Below are 20,049 nucleotides of genomic sequence, written 5' to 3'. Positions count from 1 at the left end.
TACAAATGTTGTATTGTTCGATACATATGCGTACCGAACCGAAAGCACTGTATCGAACGGTTCAATATCGATACGAATATCGTTGCACCCCTAATATATATGTATATATATATATATGTGTGTTTGAAGATTATATGCATATATGTGAAGATTGTTTTATGTGTGTCTGCAACGCATGATGATTGTCATAATATTTAGCATGTTGCAGTATTAATGTAACCCAATTTGTTTGAATTTAGATACCGACGCTCCACCCATGTCACACCCAAGTCTTATTTATCCTTCATTCAAGGCTACAAAACCATCTATAAAGAAAAGAGGTCTGAAGTTCAGACTTTGGCCAACAGGTAAATTGTTCAAAATGAGTTCAACAATGTTGTGCAAATGATAACATATGCAAGTTGTGTTGCCATTTAAGCAAACAGAAACCCAGATAGTAGACAGACAGTACACAGAAGCAACAAGTTTGCTGTAATCATATTTGACTTGATCAACTGTATTCAAAATTTCTCCTCTTCAGGATGAATACTGGTCTCCAAAAGCTGAAGGAGGCATCGGTGTCAGTGGCAGCTCTCAGCAAAGAACTGGAGGTGAAAGAGAAGGAGCTACAGATTGCCAATGACAAGGCTGATATGGTACGTTTGTAGGCAGGGAGGGGATTTTTATTTGTATGTGTGTGGGTTTAAGGTTCAACAAGCATACAGAATGCTTCAGCTGGTTTTTTAGTTGCATTTTTATTAAAACAGCAACACGGTCTATGAACTAATCAACAGAATTGAATGGATACATGCTAGTTTGTATTAGACACTAATATAAAGTTTCATGCATTAATAAGAAAGTGAACACAGAATGAAGAGATGAAGTGTTTATTGTGTCCGTTGCTGGGAATCAGGCTTTCCAGTGATTGTTTGGGGAATATTGTATTGTTGCGTAAAATTACCCTCTTGCAGTGAGAGAAATAAGACAAATAGATGTTTAATGGGACGAATGTGTATTTTTTACAGTCATGCTTCAGCATAAGTGAAGCAGTTTAAGCCGTCTCTTTTTTTCCCTCCATTCGTGAACACTCACTCTTGTTATACAGAGACCTCTATATCAGGTAGAGCCTCTTCAGTGTTACAAATGCTCAGATCTGCCGTCTCCCATTGGATTGAGCATTCTGTTTTCTACTTAACCACACTTACGATCTTTTCTCAGCTGAGAAAGTCTCCCAGCTTCAAATCATTTCTCTGTCACTTATAATGTGTGTTTGTTTTCTTGTGCAGGTGTTGAAGGAGGTGACAGTAAAAGCCCAGGCAGCAGAGCGAGTGAAGGTAGAGGTACAAAAGGTGAAGGACAAGGCGCAGGCCATTGTGGACAGCATTTCAGCTGACAAGGCCATCGCTGAGGAGAAACTCGAAGCTGCCCGGCCAGCTCTCGAGGAGGCAGAGGCTGCGCTGCAGGTATGGGATGTTGAAACAGCAATGTTGAATACATGCCTCCAAGGCTTCCCTCCAGACTTAAATTTCTCAGGTAGACATATCTACGTTCAGACGTCTTTTTTGTTTGTTTGTTTGTTTTCTTTTAAATCACTCAGAGCCTATAGCCATGCTAGAGATTCACAACATGCTATACGAACCATTTCAGTTTAAATGTTAAACCTGAGTATTTTTTTTTGAGTACCACATTGGCGGTGAGTGTGAGTGTGTGTGTGTGCGTGTGTGTGTTGGACCGGGGGGTGTATTATAGGGTAATTAGTTTTGCAGGTAGTTGATCATAAATCACTTAACGAGACAAATTAAAATGATCTGAAGATTACAAAATGTGCTGGAAAAATGATTGCAATTAATCATTCAACAGCAACGTGACATCGTTGTCTGAACTGGCTTTCATGAGCCAAATGTCACCCTAATGTTAGTGCCAGTGAAAAAAGGCGGGAGATCACCAGAGTCATCAAAGTTCATCTTGTAGACACCACGAGTCTTGTAGCTATTAGATTATTTCACTCATAAGCAGAGTTTTTCCTGTGTCACAGCTTTAGGGGGGTGAATGTAAGCATGTTTGATCCAGTAAAGCAAAGCATATTTGCTTTTGCCTTCATGATCTAACCCTACAATATAACTTGAATATTTAAAAAAGTGAGGGCAGTCTTTTTGTGCTTTAATGTGTGACTTACATTTACCCAATTTAGATTTCTCCTGCTCTTTTACTATGTATTGCTTCAGGGTGCCACTTAAAGCCCTCTGTGACTTAATGTGTGAAGCTGTATGAATGTTTCTGCCTGCAGCTTTACTGTCCTGGTGTGTCTAAACTTAGTATGGTCGTCTGGTGCCTCTAGCTGCATTGTAATTAAAGCTGTCCTCCTGGGTAGATGGTTGCATGCAGAGCTCCTGTGGCAATTCCCTCATTAAAAAAATGTTATCGTGCAACTGCATATAGAAACCTCGGATTTCTAAACAGACAACCCAAGACTCTTCCTAATGTTGCTGGTGTTCTGCAGTATAGCGAGATTAAAGTAAAAGATATTTTCTAACTTATTCAAGAACATCAGTTTTAGTGGCAGAGGAGTTGAAGGAATTCATGTTTCCTTTCTTCAGGCTTTTCATACCACACTGTCACATTAAAATATTCACCGACCGGTTCTGTTTCCTGATTAATTTGGATATTCACCCAGCCTTTAAAAGGACCGAGTTTGTGTGTGTGCAATATCAAGGTAACGGTACCATTCTATAACATTTCCTTGTCATACAAAAGGAGCTGATTTGCTAATAGTTACAGTGGATTAATGATGACAGTAAAGCATAAAATGGTTTAGTTTTTGTAGTTCTTGCTGAACTGGAGTGATGATTTTATTTTGTAACAATGGGCTTAGTGAGAGATTTTCATAAGAAGCTGTAGGAGAATAGAGGATATAGGCTAGTGAAAGTAGAAGTACATGATAACCCAGACTGTCTGGTGGCTGACACTCTAGTGGGAAATTCAGGCTTGCACTGAGTGGAAATGGAGCAAGGAAGAGAGAACAGAAATGGGAAGTGCAAAACAAGAAAAGATAAGAAGAGAGTAAAGCAGCCGAACAGTTCTCACAGGAACATTTTCTTTACTGGTCTGCTGTCTCTTGTTTTAATCAGTCCCTGGAGGAAATCCTGTGTCACCCTCTCCTGAACTCCTCTCATTCTGCCACAGTTTATACTTACAGTCGTCGTGTTGTTTCCCTCTGCACACCTCCTCTGCTTTTATATTCTGAAACTGGAGAATTAGGTATAATCCTCATTAATGTATCTGTCTCTTCTTTGAACACGGTAATGAGAAACAAATGATTTATCCTTTGTTCTCGTCATAGTAACGCGCTGCTCTAATCGTCTCCTAACATGCTCTGCGTTTGTCCAGTTTGCTGGCGTCAAATCCTTACTCGACTTACTTGTCACATGTTTCCAGCTCTCCCATCGGGGTCATGCCATACAGTAAATGACTGTTCTAAATTCTCCCGTTCTCCGTTTGTCCTCTTTGCCCACATAGACAATTAAACCGTCGGATATTGCCACAGTACGGACACTCGGTCGCCCCCCTCACCTCATCATGCGGATCATGGACTGCGTGCTGCTGCTCTTCCAGAGGAAGGTCAACCCTGTGAAAGTTGACCCAGAGAAGAACTGCAACACTCCTTCATGGCAGGAGTCATTAAAACTCATGACTGCTGGAAACTTCCTGGGCAGTCTGCAGGTGCAGTAACATTTATTTAATTTGTATATAGTTAAGACTGAAGTGCTCATATTATCTCAACACATGATTCAGGATTTATGCTTTGTGTTATTTGCCATGTTTAACATGAATGAAAGCTACATTCTACATAATAGAAAGGGCTAAACTTAGACTCTTAAGAGTTTAGTCTCTGCACTTCCATAAAAGTGGTTCATGTCTTATTAAAATATTTATTTGTAAACACCTTTTATTTTAAACATAACCCATTGATGCCCTGATTTAAATAGTTTTTTTTTTCATCCTGATGCAATTTTGGTCTCAATTGAGTACATGCTCTATTTTCTGTCTTTGTCCCTTTCAGTATGTATTTTTTCATTTTCTCTGGTTTTGTATAGCTTTGCATTTTCAGCATTTGTCTAAATGCACAGGCTGAAATAAGTCCCAGATTAAACCGCCGCATACTCATTCTGTTTTTTCTGCCTCTTTTCCCCTCCTGAAGCAATTCCCCAAGGACAGCATTAATAGGGAAACTGTGGAGCTCCTGCAGCCTTATTTCGAAATGCCTGACTACAACATCGAAACAGCCAAGAGGGTGTGTGGCAATGTAGCTGGCATAGCATCCTGGACCAAAGCCATGGCTTCCTTCTTTTCCATCAACAAGGAGGTCTTGCCCTTGAAGGTAACAAACATTATTGCAGATCTAGTAGAGTGCTTCCTCAGAAAAGCAGAAAGTGAACTGAATAATCTACTATTCCACTGACTACCAATTGGCATCTGTAAGTTAAACTCACCCTTACAAATATGTATTATGAAACACCTCCTAAAATGTGTAACATTAGGGACACACACACACTTTTTGGACTATTCTCCCAATCTGATGAATATGAAACATTTCATTCTGTAGAAAAACCACAAGCCACAAAAGCACAAAAAGGCACATTTCCACACTGCAGCAGCAATAATTTGCTGATGGTAGAAGTTTGAAGTGCAGCAAAATTCAGAAGTATTTATCCACTGATTATAAACATTGGGTGCATCTCAGATTTTCAAGGCTTACGTTTTTAATCTTGTGATACAAGCCTGAAAATGGATTTCCTCAGACTCCTTGTGCTCAAAGACTGCTTATTTATGCAGCAGGCTGCACTATTTATTCGCTTTATGTCACTGGAATCCCTGTGAATTATTCAATTATTAATTATGAATTATTAAATCCACACACCCAGATCTGATATCTGCAGAAAATATGTGCAAAGTCTTGATTATTACTGCACAGCATCACAAGTTGTGTAAGCTAAAAGCTTACCAGCTGAGCCTTCTCTCACCTTCATGCTTACCCCAGAGATAAAATACAAACATACTAAATCTTTATTTTTGTCATTTTTTTGTGTGTGCCATTTTTGACAACTAAATGGATCAGCAAAATCAGCCACTAAAGGCAAAGTAAAGTGTTTAACAAAAAGAAAAACGGTGTATTGCATCCATGATTGACCTTTAAATCAAACATTTTCTTGATCTGTGGCTGTTTTTGGGGAAAAAGGACTTATGACTTAGTAGAGAATACAGAGCTAACATTTTCAATGTTAGAACGTTTCTAAAGTGTTAATATTCAGCCTTACCTTATTCAGCAGTTAATTCTTCCAAAACAGAAAATTATTTGGTCAAAAAAATATAGAAATTTAGAAAATATGTTTAGAGATAATGTAGTCTAAGCACAATGGAAAAGTGGATATAAAGATGCCAGACAGTGCCAATGACCGCTTTCTAACCAGAAGCAACTGAACTTTACTTCAACTAATCTCTCTTTTACTTATCATTTTTTAAAGGGACAAACTTACTTAACTAGTCACCCTCTAAACTGAGTGTCTCTAGTTGGATGAGTGTGCCGAGCTTGGTCAACGGAAGAGGTTACAGAATCATGAGAAGCACTACACAGAGTTGCTTGCAGAAGCTTGTTAGCTACAAACAATACAAAACTAGCTAACAAGCAACCTTTAGTTCATGCCAATCAGGAAACACAGCATGGCACGTTGTTCACGCTGTCCTGAATAGCAAAGTGGCAGCTCTTTTAAAGCGGCTGCTGTGATTAGTGCTGTATTCCAGTTGAACCACTGCACCGGGGCAACTGTCCAGTCATTCGTGAGAGAACGCAGAGCAGGCCAGGAGGCAGGATGAGAGACAAGTCCAGGCACCAATCATTAACAGGGGCTTGCACATGCTAATAAGCATACAAAACAGACAGGGCTAATCACGCCAGATGAAAGAGCGAGGTGACCCATGGCTGTAACATGTGCTTTCACCAACACAAAAGGCAAAATTCTTCTGAAGAATCACCCACTCGGTTAACTACAAGTAAATACAAGCTGCTGTGAATGTCTGATGGGTCATAGTCATTTAAAGGCATTTACAGTGTACATTTATGCTTTTGGAAATGTTGCCTGATGATGACATCTGTTGCTGTCACCCTTGTTAGTTCTCATTCAACACCTCTCTCTTTTCTTAACTGCATTCTATTCTTTTTGCTCTAGCCACCAATTTCTTTTTCCTCCTTTCCACTTTGTTTCCCTAATCCCCCTCCAAACACACTCACACACAGCTACATATATACACATCCCTCGGCACTGTTGTTTTATTTTGACCTTTTGTGGAGCACAGCCTACAAAACAGATTTTCTGGTTTCGAGCCCAGTGGTGTTTTCCCTTTAAGCTGGATACAGAGATACAGTCGAATGGACAGACATGCAGAAAGATGAGACGGGATTTTCTTTTCTTTCTCTACAACCCTAGCTCTATACACAAACTATCTTTTTGCTTACTTCTGTCATCTTCAAACTCTTTCTTTCAGTGTTTATGTCCATTCTTCTAAAATATCTTACTAACCATTTTCAGACATTTCTGCCTCTATTAGATAGCACACTGGTAACTGAGGCCATGGGTTAGAGTTGAACGCTGGCTGCTGCATTTAATCTTTGTGGGTTGCGCATGCTGTGAGATAAACTGGCATCCCACTAACCATTTAACTATTTAATGACTTTTTCTCTGTTTTTTACCTGAAGCTTTTAATGTGCAAAAAACAAAGCAAACAAACAAACCATCACAGCTCTCCCCTCCACACTCTTTCATTGTTTTTCTCTGTTTTTTCTAGGCTAACTTGGCCGTGCAGGAGAATCGTCTGACCATAGCTAATGCGGACCTTCAGAAAGCTCAGGCTGAGCTAGACGCCAAGCAGGCAGAGCTTGATGTGGTACAGGGGGAATATGAGAAAGCAATGATGGAGAAACAGGTCAGCAACTTCATCAAAACACAACTGTAATTTAGTTCAGTACACAAAACCTGTGTGTTGCTCCTGATATAGGAATTTAATACCTTTTATCTTTTATTTGAAAGTGCAACAATTACTATAGGGGATAAACTGTGTTTATTATTTGTTACATGATATTTTTTCCCACGTTCTTCAAGAAAGCAAAATGTTTTTTGAGAATATCAATGTGCCACTGATGTAATAACAATATTATTATAAACTGCAGTATGTACAGTATGACAAATGTACCATAAGATCTGTGACAGCCTGGCTAAAAGGAAAAAAAGGACTGAACCTTAGTTACTGAAGTGACTGAGTAACACCGGTTAATCCTCTGTGGAGGTCTGTGAGAGCATCTGGTCTGTGTTTTCCCATGTTCAGTACACTTTGTGATGTGAAATGTAACATCTTAATGGAACAGCAAGTGAATCAAGACTCCCTGATTAAGAGACCAGGACGGGAACAGGTTATAATGTCATGATTAAGATGCAGAGACTGTTCATCTTCCAGGGCTAAAAGTGAGACTGAAAGGCTCGTTGCAAAGGCATTTGGTGTTGATGATGGACAGGAGTGGCTCCAAGTGAAGACCAAAGTCTCGATGTAAAACAGAAAGCAAGCTTTATTAGGAATGCAGTCGAAGTCCATAACTAAACAATAAAAGGCAAAAAACAGAAAAAGAACTGGAAATCTAGATGGCTCTCTGGATGAAGACTGGGAACACTAGGCTCATGGGAAGGAAACAGACATGCTTAAAAATATCATAGCTCAGTCATTAAGATACTGATGATCTAAACAGAATCTGATGGACTGTAATCAAGTGTTTAATTCAATTATGTTTAAAAGGCAAGTTAGATTTGCAGCATAATTTACCATGGTGATATAACTCGGTAAGCAGTAAACCACCTTCATAATACAAAAAACTCAGGGTTAGCCCTGAAAGTACCAGGATAAGATGAAATTCTGCTTCATAGCACAGGCCACATGCCTTTTTCAATATTTCCCCTTTATAAAGTGGTAAAATATATTTTTTTAAAAATGAGTCCTGGAAAGCAAAAGAAGACAGATAAAGTGAAGATAACATTAACAACAATAGCTTGGGGCAATACAAGCTTCCCAGGACGTGTTAATCTGTCTGCATTTGTATGCTTTGTTTGTAATCACAGATTTAACACCCAGCATTTTCTTTATTTTGCCCAAGTCACTGTGTTCCTGACACATCACACTACTTCTTCTCTCCTGTGACCTGTTGGAACAGCACCACCTCTCCTTTATAGTCCTCTTGATTTACAGAAGAAGCCCTCGGTTTTTCTCTCCTGCTTAACAAAGCACACACTTCAGCAGTGTGGAAGGGCACTGTGTCCCTCTCTGTCAAGCAAAAAAACCTAAAGTGTGGCTTGCGCATGCAGTGAGGGGCAGTTCGCTGGTGAGCAGCTGAGGGAAGAGGCAAATATTCTTAGATTCATGCGTACTAAGTTAGATAATGATGATGGGTATGTAATTCTGATGAACAGAGATGAGCTTTTAGGGGTTTAATCCACGAATGTGCAGATGGTGGAATAAGACTTGGATAGAGGCAGACACACTTGGACAGACACACAAGGCTAAATAGACACATCAACCTACTGACCTGTTTGCGGGCCCCTTTCCCATCAGACGCTGCTGGAGGATGCTGAGCGCTGCAGACACAAGATGCAGACAGCGTCCAGTCTCATCAGCGGTCTCGCTGGCGAGAAGGAGAGATGGACGGAACAGAGCAAAGAGTTTGCTGTCCAAACCAAACGGCTCGTGGGTGGGTTTCACAGCAGGTTTCAAAAACATAGAGTTAGCCTCTGCAACATAATAACAAATATCTATCATAATAATATGAAGTTCTTTGTGTGATATGGGAAATGTTCTGTGGATAAATAATGTGCAGTGAAGTGAAAAATCTCTGTCTGATGATGCAGTTATACTTGGAGTTATAACCTTAATCTGTCATGTCGTTATTGTATGCTAATGTTTTTAATTTATCAGCGGGATGGTCGTGATGCTACTGTTTGACATGGAATTTCTTGCACTTTTAAAATTACCCCACTAATATTTAGGCATGTTCTCATTTCAGTGCATAGGCAGTGCCACATCTGATTAATATGTAACTGATACACTGATGTGTACTGATAAGTATGTACACGTAACAACGCTTGTTCCTGTTCCAGGTGATGTTCTTCTGGCCACAGCCTTTCTTTCTTACTCAGGACCTTTCAATCAGGAGTTTCGTAACCTTCTGCTGAACGACTGGCAGCGAGAGCTGAAGCAACGTTACATCCCGTTTGGTAACAACCTCAATCTGACTGAACTGCTCATTGATGCGCCCACAGTTAGTGAATGGAACCTTCAGGTCAGTGATCTATTTTGCTAATTAAAGATGTTTTTACATATTAATGCCACATGTAATGTAGCACAGCATTATATACCAGCTAGCCCAACCCAATATACCAGCTAGCCCAACCCAGTAACCCTACAAGCATCACTGCTGTTTAGTTTTCTGTCTTCATTTATGCTGGAAGCCATAGCAGAGCTGTATGTTTTAATTTTTTTCAGAAATCTCTCAGTCATAACATGGTATATCATGTTTAGACGGAAACTAGCGAGCTAACTTCCTGCTAACCTATAACTCTAATCTAACCTATAACTATAATCTTATAAATTCTGTTTTCATGGATGCCTGTATGTTAAACGTAATCGTTACACCTGGTAAATCAGCAACGCTGATCATTTTATTAAATGTGAAAGAATTTAGACAGTTAACTCTCTGTGATGTCGCACTGTTTGTTCGACTTTGGGACCTGTCCTGAAACTGACGGAGTTTTGGACCCAGATTGTTCCGCAAGGCTCTTGACTACGGTTGTCATAACGCTCTGACAATCAATTCTTCGTAGCTTACCAAAACATAGTTGTACTAAAACATGTTTTGACAGATTTTTGAGTGCTGTGTACCACATAAAATCGGCACAACCAGAATTCATACATAAGGCTCACTGTCGATTTTTGAGAAAATTAAAGGATTTTATGTGCACCTTAAAATCCTGCGGAAAATAAGGTAATTAGGTTAATTAAAAATTAACTGATAGCGTCTTTATTATTATTATTGTTGGTTGTAGTAACAGTAATGTAGTAGTTAGTAGTTGAAATAAGTTTTGTGAATATATGGGAATCTAACTAGAATTGCTAACATTTTTGTTAGCTTAAGTTGTTTTAACGTTTGTGTAAATGTTAGTTTATGTTAACAGTCATATTTTTTTTTACCCCTCAGCAGTAAAAAGCTGATATGGTGTTGTTGTCAGTCTGCTGGGTCGCCAACCGGGTGGTGTGGACGCCCAGTTTGTAAATCAGATAACTTGAAAACCAGACAATTTAGGATTTTTAAACTGATACCATAGGTGCTACTAAAACGCTGATGGGTAGCACTGGTAGCTGCTAATATCTTTTATTTATCTTTAAACGAGGATCCCAGGAAACATTGATTGCTGGACCATTTATCATTGGTGGAGATACTGTTAAGCATCAAGATTGACCCTCACCATTTATTCATGTTGTGTCTTACAGGGTTTGCCAAATGATGACCTGTCCATTCACAATGGCATTATTGTAACCAAAGCTGCCCGCTTCCCCCTCCTTATTGACCCACAGACACAGGGAAAAATCTGGATCAAGAACAAAGAAGCCAAGAATGAGCTACAGGTTTGCAAAACTATCTTCTACAATTTCGTTTCAATGTCTGAAGCATATAAAAGTTAAATGAATGCATCCATTCATCCATCCGTCATGCAGACTTTTGCATTATACCTAGTCTTCTTCACCAGTCCAAATGTCCTGTGCCCATTTTGATTTTTAGTGGCCTCTAATATCAGAATCAGAATCCTAGAGGAAATTGTGTGTTCACAGTTCCAAGTAAGAACAGTTACTACCAAGTTAAAGTACCAATGAAATAATACTAATTTAAAAATAGAACAAAACAGCTCTAATAAACGAAAATAGCTCCAATTATAAATATCCCAATATATTAGACAACACTGAATATAGACAAAGCTGAAATTGCAGTGCCCTTATATTCCTGTATAGGATGTGCAGATCATAAGTGTGTGCAACTACTGCAGTGTGTACTGGTGGTTTAGATTCATGAATTTTACAGAGAGAGAGCCACCGGCAGGAATTATTTCCTGTGTCATTCAGTGGTGCATTTGGGTAATCTCAGTCTCTCACTGAACGTGCTCCTGTGACTGGGTGGGAGGTATTGTCCAGCATTGTCCTTATCTTGGAAAACATCCTTCTCTCTGACACCACATTTAGAGAGTGCAGCTCCATCCCCACAATGTTACTGGCCTTGTGGATCATCATTGCTTGTTAGTAACTGTGGTCCTAAATTCTTTAATGCCCTTGGTCCTTCCTGCTATCCAGTATACAGAGCACAATGTCAAAACCCCCCACAAAAAAACTACCACCAATTCTGCAGACATAATAAGCTAAGCAAAAGTCGCTGACCCTGTTAGGGGCAATCTCTAAGCCGAGTGAATGCATTCTGAAATCCCATTATGAGCATCCTGGAGACACATTTCCTCCAGCGGTAGGTTTCAACCCTTTCTTCAGGTCACATCATTAGAAAAAGTTTATTTATTTTTTTCTAAAAATGGCTCACTTGAAAAGCAATTCTTTGTTAGCTTGAACAGTCAGAATCCGCACATAGAGGCTGACCTTTGTAGCTTTGAAGGAAAAGTGAGGAAACCACACATGTGTCTCCTACTCCTGTTGGAGACAAATATTATTGCTGCTGTGGTCACATAGGAAGGTTATTGTATCGTACAGTAAAATCAGTATTTTTGTCTGTTTTGTAAAATCTTCTCACATTTAGCCCATTTATTTCATATCCTCAGGACAATATCAGGCTCTGTGGTGGTGGTCATCCAAACTGCACATTGAAATCAGACAATTACCATTTTAAAATGTGTTTTCTTGTCTGATCTCAGATCACCTCACTGAATCACAAGTACTTCAAGAACCACCTAGAGGACAGTTTGTCTCTTGGTCGACCCCTTTTGATTGAGGATGTGGGGGAGGAGTTGGACCCTGCGCTTGACAACATACTTGAGAAAAACTTCATCAAAACCGGCTCCACTTACAAGGTAACAACACAGAACGAAATAATCCTACTTAGATCCATGTGTTAGATTTTACTTTTAGTTAGAAGGGTATGAAATTGGCAGGCATGTTCAAAGACTAGTGGTCAGTATGATGAGACTTTGCCAGCTTCTCCTTGGCACGCCAGCTGTCACACCTGGACTGATAGAGCTTGATTAGCTCAGACAGAGAAAAACAAGCTCTCTCGCTGACACTGCACAGGTAGTGTCGACTAGAAGAGAGTTTTAAGTATGAGTATCATTGGCAGCCAGACCACATTTCCTAGATCATATTAATTCTTTTGAGACAGATTAAAATGTACTTGGTAAGTCTGGGAAAAGGGTTTACACTGTGCAGTGTACATTGTACTATTTCCTCCTTTATTTTGCTGTTTTTTATAGAAGGTCGGCATCATTAGATCTTGTCAAAAAGGCACAGTTGGTTCTCTTGACTCTGCTTTGGGTGTTCAGACAGTTTTGAAAGCTACATTAACAAAAAATACAATAAAATATAAAATTTTAAGACATACTCAGGGAAACAAACATTCAATATGTCACCACTTAGAACAAGGGCAAGTGTCGATACTTTAACAGACTTCTGTTGCATAATGAAACTTCCTTTTCTTTTTTATTTCCATCATTTTTGTTGATGCCAAACAAGTTAAATTCACCACATAAATCGAACTCAATCAGTTGTTAAAGTAACATCAAATTAAATACAGTACACAAAGTGCATTCGGTATCCTGTATTAGCTCACATTCTAATGCAAAGGAGTTCAGGCTGTGGAGCATTGAGCCAGTGCAGATGGGATGTTGGTTGATTTGAATGAATATTATTTTTTGGGGGGCGAAATAAACAAACTGGAGCTACCTGATGCTGTTGCGTGAGTTGTGGGTGTTTGGGGGCATGTTAGTAAAAAAACAAAAATAAAAAAATCAAATGATTTTACAGGATGAAGGCTGAAATTGCAGCATACTTTTGCAGAGTGCTTCCTGTTCCTGAGATGCGAAATGCACCGATTTTGACTCTATTGCAGCTTCAGTTTTATGTAATGTTGAAGATAATTGTAGTTGGGAAAATTGCAGATCACAGTTTGAGTGGTTTTGGTTTCATTAGCCTAAATGACGACCCCAAATTAAGCTTTGGAAGTAGACTCTGGGTACAACAGGACATTCATATGTTTTTAATGGAAAAAATGGTTTGCGCTTTTGGAGAAAAAACATTTATATTGTGCGCAAATGTCTTTTCTGTGTTGCTAATAAAGATTTGAACAATTCCAATTTCCTGAAAACACAAATGAGAACACTCTAAATTAATTCTGCACTTTTGGATGCTAAAAATATGAACTTTTAGCATCCAAATACACCCACATTAATTTCCAATGGAAAACCAGAACTCCAACCAGTAATTCCAACTCTGAGCTCTTTATTATGTTATTTGTAAGACTTAATATTCTAAACAATAACACACATACACCCTCTTGCAGGTGAAGCTTGGTGACAAAGAAGTGGATGTGATGAAGGGCTTCAGGTTGTATATGACCACCAAGCTGCCTAACCCGGCTTACACTCCTGAAATAAGTGCTCGCACCTCCATCATTGACTTCACTGTCACCATGAGAGGACTGGAGGACCAGCTGCTGGGCAGAGTCATCCTCACTGAAAAGCAGGTATACAAGTACTCAAAATGGTAGCCACTAAAGCCAGACGATACATAATTAAGGAACATATTTAAATTAGGTTAGCATAATGTACTATTAGACTGTACCCCTGCATTAATACTGCTTATGTGCATCCTTGTAGAACCTGAAATAAATCTTGAACAACATTTAAATGCAGACTCTCTACATCTTTCCCAATCTCATTTTCTCTGTACTGTGACATCAGAACGCCATTTGAATACAAACAATTGCAACCGCCCTGCTTTGGTCAAACACAGTGTGAGTGGGGAATAAAAGTAACCCAGAAATAGTGCTCACGTGTATCGGTACCAAGCATACGCACAAAGACACAGACAAGTGACGTCAGTCTCACTGGGGAATAGATTAGTGAATTATAAATGCACCAAATGCAGGACTCATTGATTGTCACTCTGAAAAGGCTGGTCCTGTTACAGAAAAACAATTTTCCTTTTGCTGATAGCTGGTCATGAAATGAAAGATTTATTCCAGATGGGAAGAGGCTTGTTACTGTATCTGTGTACTAAATTTGGATTTAATCAAATAAGAGCTAAAACTACTACCTCAGCTGTAAGCCCTGCTTCTTGTCTTTACAATTTGTGCAGTTTTCACAAACCCAACATCACTGTTGAATCGTTTCTTTTTACTTTCAGTCAAACTTCAATTCTACGCACAGCTTTCAGCTCCAGTATGACTTACATCTGTCTTTGTAAGCTATTGAAATCATTCATATGCAGTAATAGAAAGGGTATGAATACTAATTCTGTCCTCTCAGACCCACTGGTTTCAAACCAGCCTGCTGTCTTGACCATAATAATTCTCATAGTAAAAGTAAAATTATAGGAAATGTAAAAAAAAAAAGCATTTTCATAAATATTTGTGTATTCATATTATATTATATTATATTACATTATATGTAAAGAGCATTTATCATTGATAACAACCTGCTGTGATAGTGTCCAACACAGCAGTTCTTAGGAAAATATGCTTGTAATCTACAATCAAAATAGCAATCTAATTGATTTAAAACACACCTGCCACTTAGAAGTGGTGACTGTTTTTTTTATACCCGCTTAAAGGCAGTCAGTTTAATGGGATGTGGATAGTCGGCCTACTTATGAGCCACCATTAAATTTGACTTAGATAACAAGACAAATTTTGTTTTAGTTTAATCTCTCGCACTCTCAAAACAAAATATCACAATTATTGTCTCTCATACTCTAAAAGGGATTTAGCATGCTGGTCAAATTTATGCTCCCAGCAGGCAAGACTGTGGTGTAAATTTTGATAAGACCTGCTTTCCCCAGTGCAGAAATAACACTTTTGGACACTTAGAAGAGGTAAGCTGGAGTCATTTGCTGGGGCTTACTTAGGACTACGGAGAAAAGGGCGACAACATAGCTTTACAGGTCTTATCATCACCCTGAGGCTATCTCTCCTCTAGGGGCGTTTTTATTCTTCATAAGGATTCTGCTCATCTATTCATTTAGATAAGGTATTTATTAATTTTTTTTGCCAAAATCTCAGCTTCTTGACCTTCACGCGGCTGCAGATATTAGTAAGAATAATATAGACAGCTACCAGAGGCCACCATGATAGACAGGCACCGGAGAAGAGTCTAAAGCCACAGACAGAATCAACTCATCAGAGCAATGCAGAATCAAAGACCTTTGATTTTAATGACAGGCTTTCTCTAGCACCATCCTGCAGCTATATCTGCTCATGTGGTTGTGTTTTCTTTGCTTTTATGACACCAGGAATTGGAGAAGGAGAGGACAGACCTCTTGGAAGATGTGACATCTAACAAGAGAAAGATGAAGGAACTAGAAGACAGTCTTCTCTACCGACTGACGAGCACACAGGCAAGAAACCGCAATGTGTCAGAAATGTTCTTTTTAGAAATGGTTAACTACATTGCCACCAGTGAGAAAATGTTTTATTCATTTGCATGGGTGAGGTTGGGGCCAAGTTTTGTGCATTCTCGTTTTTTAATTAAAACTAGAAATAGTTTGCAGCCTTCTTTTTCTTTTTCTCTTTTGCTTTATAAGATATAAATTGTGAAAAATAATCGTTTTTAAAAAAAAAAAAATTGTTTGTGTGTTTTTTAGGGTTCCTTGGTTGATGATGAGAGTCTGATTCTTGTCCTTAGCAACACGAAGTGTACGGCTGAAGAAGTCACTCAGAAGTTACAGATTGCCGCAGAGACTGAGATCCAGATCAACGCAGCCAGAGAGGAGTACCGGCCAGGTAAGTGAAAATGAAAATGATTTAAAAACAAAGTTCCCTCTTTTTTTGTGTGTTTTTCTAAGTAAGCCTGCAAAGTGTCAGTCAGCCTTCAGTTACACAAATGTGAGACATATTGGTTTTAATTTAAAAAATACAGGCTACAGTTAGTGGGGATAGGTTAATTGGTTAATCCATATTGCCCATAGGTATGAATGTGCGAGTGAATGTGAGTGCGAATGGTTGTCTGTCTCTGTGTGTTGGCCCTGCGACAGACTGGCGACCTGTCCAGGGTGTACCCCGCCTTTCGCCCTATGACAGCTGGGATAGGCTCCAGCGCCCCCCGCGACCCTGAACAGGATAAGCGGACGCGAATGGATGGATGGATGGAGGCTACAGTTAACAGAACATTCTTTCAAAAACCTGTTTAAAAATGTCCTCATGAACGATATTACTTGTTTTGTTGGAGTTTGTGCTTTTGTGTTTCCCTGTGTGATTCCAGTGGCCACCAGGGGCAGCATCCTGTACTTCCTGATTACAGAGATGAGTATGGTGAATGTCATGTATCAGACGTCTCTTAGACAGTTCCTGGGACTTTTTGACCTTTCTCTGGCCAGGTGAGGATACGCTGATATTTACCATTTCCTGCTTAATGAATTGGTTTGCCCATAGTAATTTGTTGTGTGTTTATATGTATATTGGAAAGTCTTTGCAAACTTCAAATCAAGGAACTATTGTGCATTTAAACCACCATACCTTTCTAATGTAAAAACCTGCAAGTTATTACTTCATGAAGTTGTGCAATCATTACTAGTAGTTTATATTTGATTTTAGAGAAGTTCTCACTCTTACTACTGGCAAGTATAATTTTATGACATAGCAACAGAATCTTCAAGTTGCTATGTTATTTAGAAGACCTGTTTATTTCCCTGAAAAGGTCTTCTAAAAGCCCTATCACAAGTAAACGGATCGCCAACATCATAGAGTTCATGACCTTTGAAGTTTATAAGTACGCAGCACGGGGCCTGTATGAGGACCACAAGTTTCTTTTCACTTTGCTGATGACGCTGAAGATAGACATGCAGAGCAACAAGGTCAAACACGAGGAGTTCCTCACACTCATCAAAGGTAAGAGGCAGATGCAAACACTGAAGGTTTTGTTTGTACGGGTAAATTGTTGTTTTTGTGAGCACATGCAACCATGGGTTAGTTTGAATATTTGGAACGTTTCAGTGGGGTCATAACTCATGTTGATTACTGGCATTTAGATGTGCATAAGTATTCTTTATTTATTAGGTATTTAACTGCATATTACAAATATAAAGAATAGAATTTTCGTTACATGAAATAACATCAAACAATGCAACAATATTTCTATGATCTACTAAAATACGCCAAATGAAATCTATTCAGTAACGCAGGAAAACAAATAAAAGATAAAAATGCTAAGACCCAAAATTCTGAGTTTCAACACATCTGCTCTGAGCTATGAAAAAACATGGCTTGTATTGACAAAGATTCTTAGTACTAAGAATTTAACAACATCCCACCGTTGCAACAAGTGAGTTTGGGAAATTTCTTCACTCCTAGATATTCCACCATCAGCTAAACTACAAAGTGTTAGACCATGTAAAGTTACAGGGCGGGATCACTGAATACTGAGACACATAGTGCATGAAGGCTGCCAGTGCTGTGCTGACTCACAAATTGTCCAGAACCAAAGATTCTACAGCTAACGAATAGATCATTTAGCTAACAACACTCTACTTCCTGTTTGATCGATCACATGGTTGTAAACATGATTATGATATTTCTTACGGCTTGTTAGAATGAACAGACAGATTTTCTGAAACATATTCATCTGGACAAAAACTGTTTTTCCCTACTTTTTCTTAAGATTTATTTTAAAACACCATTTTGAAATAAAAATGAAAATACAAGGGTTTCTGTAAAGCTATCATTCACATCAAAACAGCCTGAAGGTTTGTTAAAATTGCCATCTGTTTCTGCTGTTTGTTATTCTTTTCTTTAACCATATTTATTGTTTATTTCAAGGAGTAGACAGGTTTTAAACCTCATGACAGAAACTATGCAGAATTTGAACATATTGACACTGTAGCAGTTCACTGAATATGATATGGAGTGCTCCTCACTGTGGGGATAAAACCCAGCAATGGCAACTGGCAGAACCAGAACAGCCACAGTCTGGTGCACGCACGCAGCTTCACCATCTGTCAGCTCCGGCCTGATAAACAACAAATTACAATTCTGATGACTTTTTCTGTGTTTTTGAAGATTGGGTTTACATTTTTACATTTGTTATGTATTTTGGGAGTTTAAAATTGAATTTTTTGCATTGGATCCTCCAGTTATACTTGCAGGTGTCTATATCTGTAATTGTTCATGTTCATATTATTCAGGAGGTGCATCCTTGGATCTGAAGGCTTGCCCCCAGAAACCAGCTAAATGGATCCTTGACATGACCTGGCTAAATCTTGTAGAGCTCAGCAAACTTTGGCAGTTCGCTGATATACTGGATCAGGTACAACATACACTTGATCAATTTAGACATGCCTTGACAGCTGTATGATAGTGTCCTTTAGCCTACAGAAAATCTACCCACTTGGACTTTTATCTTTTAAGTCTTCAGATAGCAGTTCTAATCTATCACATACACACCTGCACACTCACACACTCACATACACAGCAGTTGTCTCAAGGTGCTTATTAAATACTTTTCACAGCTCTTCTTTGCTCTAGTAAGCATGTCAATATCAGTCTCATCATGGCTCACTTCATTTCCCTCTTGTACATAGACACACACTCATCATGATGGACTGTCACTCACACTTAAATACACACACCCTTGTGGATGAATGACAGCACTGTGGTCCCCGTGGAGTCAAAACTCAGTGCTCTGTGAAATGAGCTTAGTTGGAGAAACTTCCAGTCAAATACTTTTGGCTGAGCGTGTGTGTGCGTGTGCGTGTGCGTGTGTGTGTGTGTGTGTGTGTGTGTGTGTGTGTTAAGTAGCAGCAGGTAGCTTTTTGACTGCAGTAAGTAGTCGTTAAAGGGCATACTCTTTTTCAAGATTACACACATGCCTAAATATGAGCAATATTTTAAAGGTACATTTTTATTGAGATTTAGAAGCAGGGCTTGCTTTATCCCTTTGAAGTGACTTGATTTCTTAAAGAAACTAGTTGTTAAGATGTTGTTAATACAGCTTTATTAGGAAACCTGCCTAATTTTTTCTAATTTTGTTCGATTACACACAGTTATCCATGGCATTGCTGTTGTTACAAAAGATAAAAACATGCGTGTTTAAGGTGATTTATGATTCTGACTTGACCACCATATGTGTCGGTGCCTGAAGTTTTTGCAATGGTGATAGTTTGTAATTTGGGCCTAAATAAGCAGTTTTCCAAGAACAACATCCACCCACAGGTGGGGAACGTTTTTGCTAGATGTTATTGGATTAGCCCTGGACTGAAGCTGGACTGGTTGAGGTCCCCCTGGATGTTGTAGCTGTGTAGCAAATTAAAGTGAAACGCTCTGGATTAGAGAGGTGGTGAAAAAAAAAAAGACAAGGAGGAGGTGGTGGACTTTCTAACTGTTCTGCTTTTAGCAAAGTGACATTGAAGTTGGCTTTGTGTATTTCTTCATAAGATACACACCAATGGTATAAGCGAATGGGCTAGTTTTCTTGCAGTATTATTGTGACGACAGGTCTGACTTTCGATGTTATTCAGAAGTTTAAGTTATTCAACAGAAGTTTTGAGGTTTAGTCAAGCATTTAGTGATGATGTTTGAAAATGTTCAGTTATCTTCTTCTACGTCTTGACTTTGTACACACTTTCTTTTCATCGCTGTAGCCAGGGTGATACTACAATTTTAATTATAATTTATTTGTCACTATTAACAGGATACATAACACAGGCTTTTAAGGTTTCTGTCATTAAATTACTTCTTAAATTCCTTGCTTGATCTAAGTGTCTCATCTAATTATAGACCATATT

General features: G+C 38.9%; 2 protein-coding genes across 2 annotated transcripts in view; one reads left to right on the top strand and one right to left on the bottom strand.

The window, feature by feature from the left end:
• LOC113021508 (dynein axonemal heavy chain 5-like) overlaps nt 1-20,049 on the bottom strand; it is a 132,202-nt gene that overhangs the window by 22,503 nt on the left and 89,650 nt on the right. The window lies entirely within an intron of this gene.
• Nucleotides 1-20,049, top strand: part of LOC145432343 (dynein axonemal heavy chain 5-like) — a 41,823-nt gene that overhangs the window by 16,315 nt on the left and 5,459 nt on the right. The window contains exons 11-26 of the mRNA XM_080309107.1: nt 240-347; nt 521-635; nt 1,266-1,442; nt 3,496-3,699; nt 4,178-4,357; nt 6,820-6,957; nt 8,629-8,764; nt 9,171-9,352; nt 10,561-10,695; nt 11,979-12,134; nt 13,616-13,798; nt 15,565-15,669; nt 15,916-16,054; nt 16,533-16,647; nt 16,968-17,158; nt 18,451-18,572. Of these exons, the coding sequence (XP_080165233.1) occupies nt 240-347; nt 521-635; nt 1,266-1,442; nt 3,496-3,699; nt 4,178-4,357; nt 6,820-6,957; nt 8,629-8,764; nt 9,171-9,352; nt 10,561-10,695; nt 11,979-12,134; nt 13,616-13,798; nt 15,565-15,669; nt 15,916-16,054; nt 16,533-16,647; nt 16,968-17,158; nt 18,451-18,572 (2,386 nt within the window). The remainder of the gene's footprint in view (nt 1-239; nt 348-520; nt 636-1,265; nt 1,443-3,495; nt 3,700-4,177; nt 4,358-6,819; nt 6,958-8,628; nt 8,765-9,170; nt 9,353-10,560; nt 10,696-11,978; nt 12,135-13,615; nt 13,799-15,564; nt 15,670-15,915; nt 16,055-16,532; nt 16,648-16,967; nt 17,159-18,450; nt 18,573-20,049) is intronic.

This window comes from Astatotilapia calliptera, chromosome 12 (genome assembly GCF_964374335.1).
Source record: "Astatotilapia calliptera chromosome 12, fAstCal68.1, whole genome shotgun sequence".
Lineage (NCBI taxonomy): Eukaryota > Metazoa > Chordata > Actinopteri > Cichliformes > Cichlidae > Astatotilapia > Astatotilapia calliptera.
The sequence above is the reverse complement of the archived record's forward strand: the minus strand, read 5'-3'. Positions and strand labels throughout refer to the sequence as shown.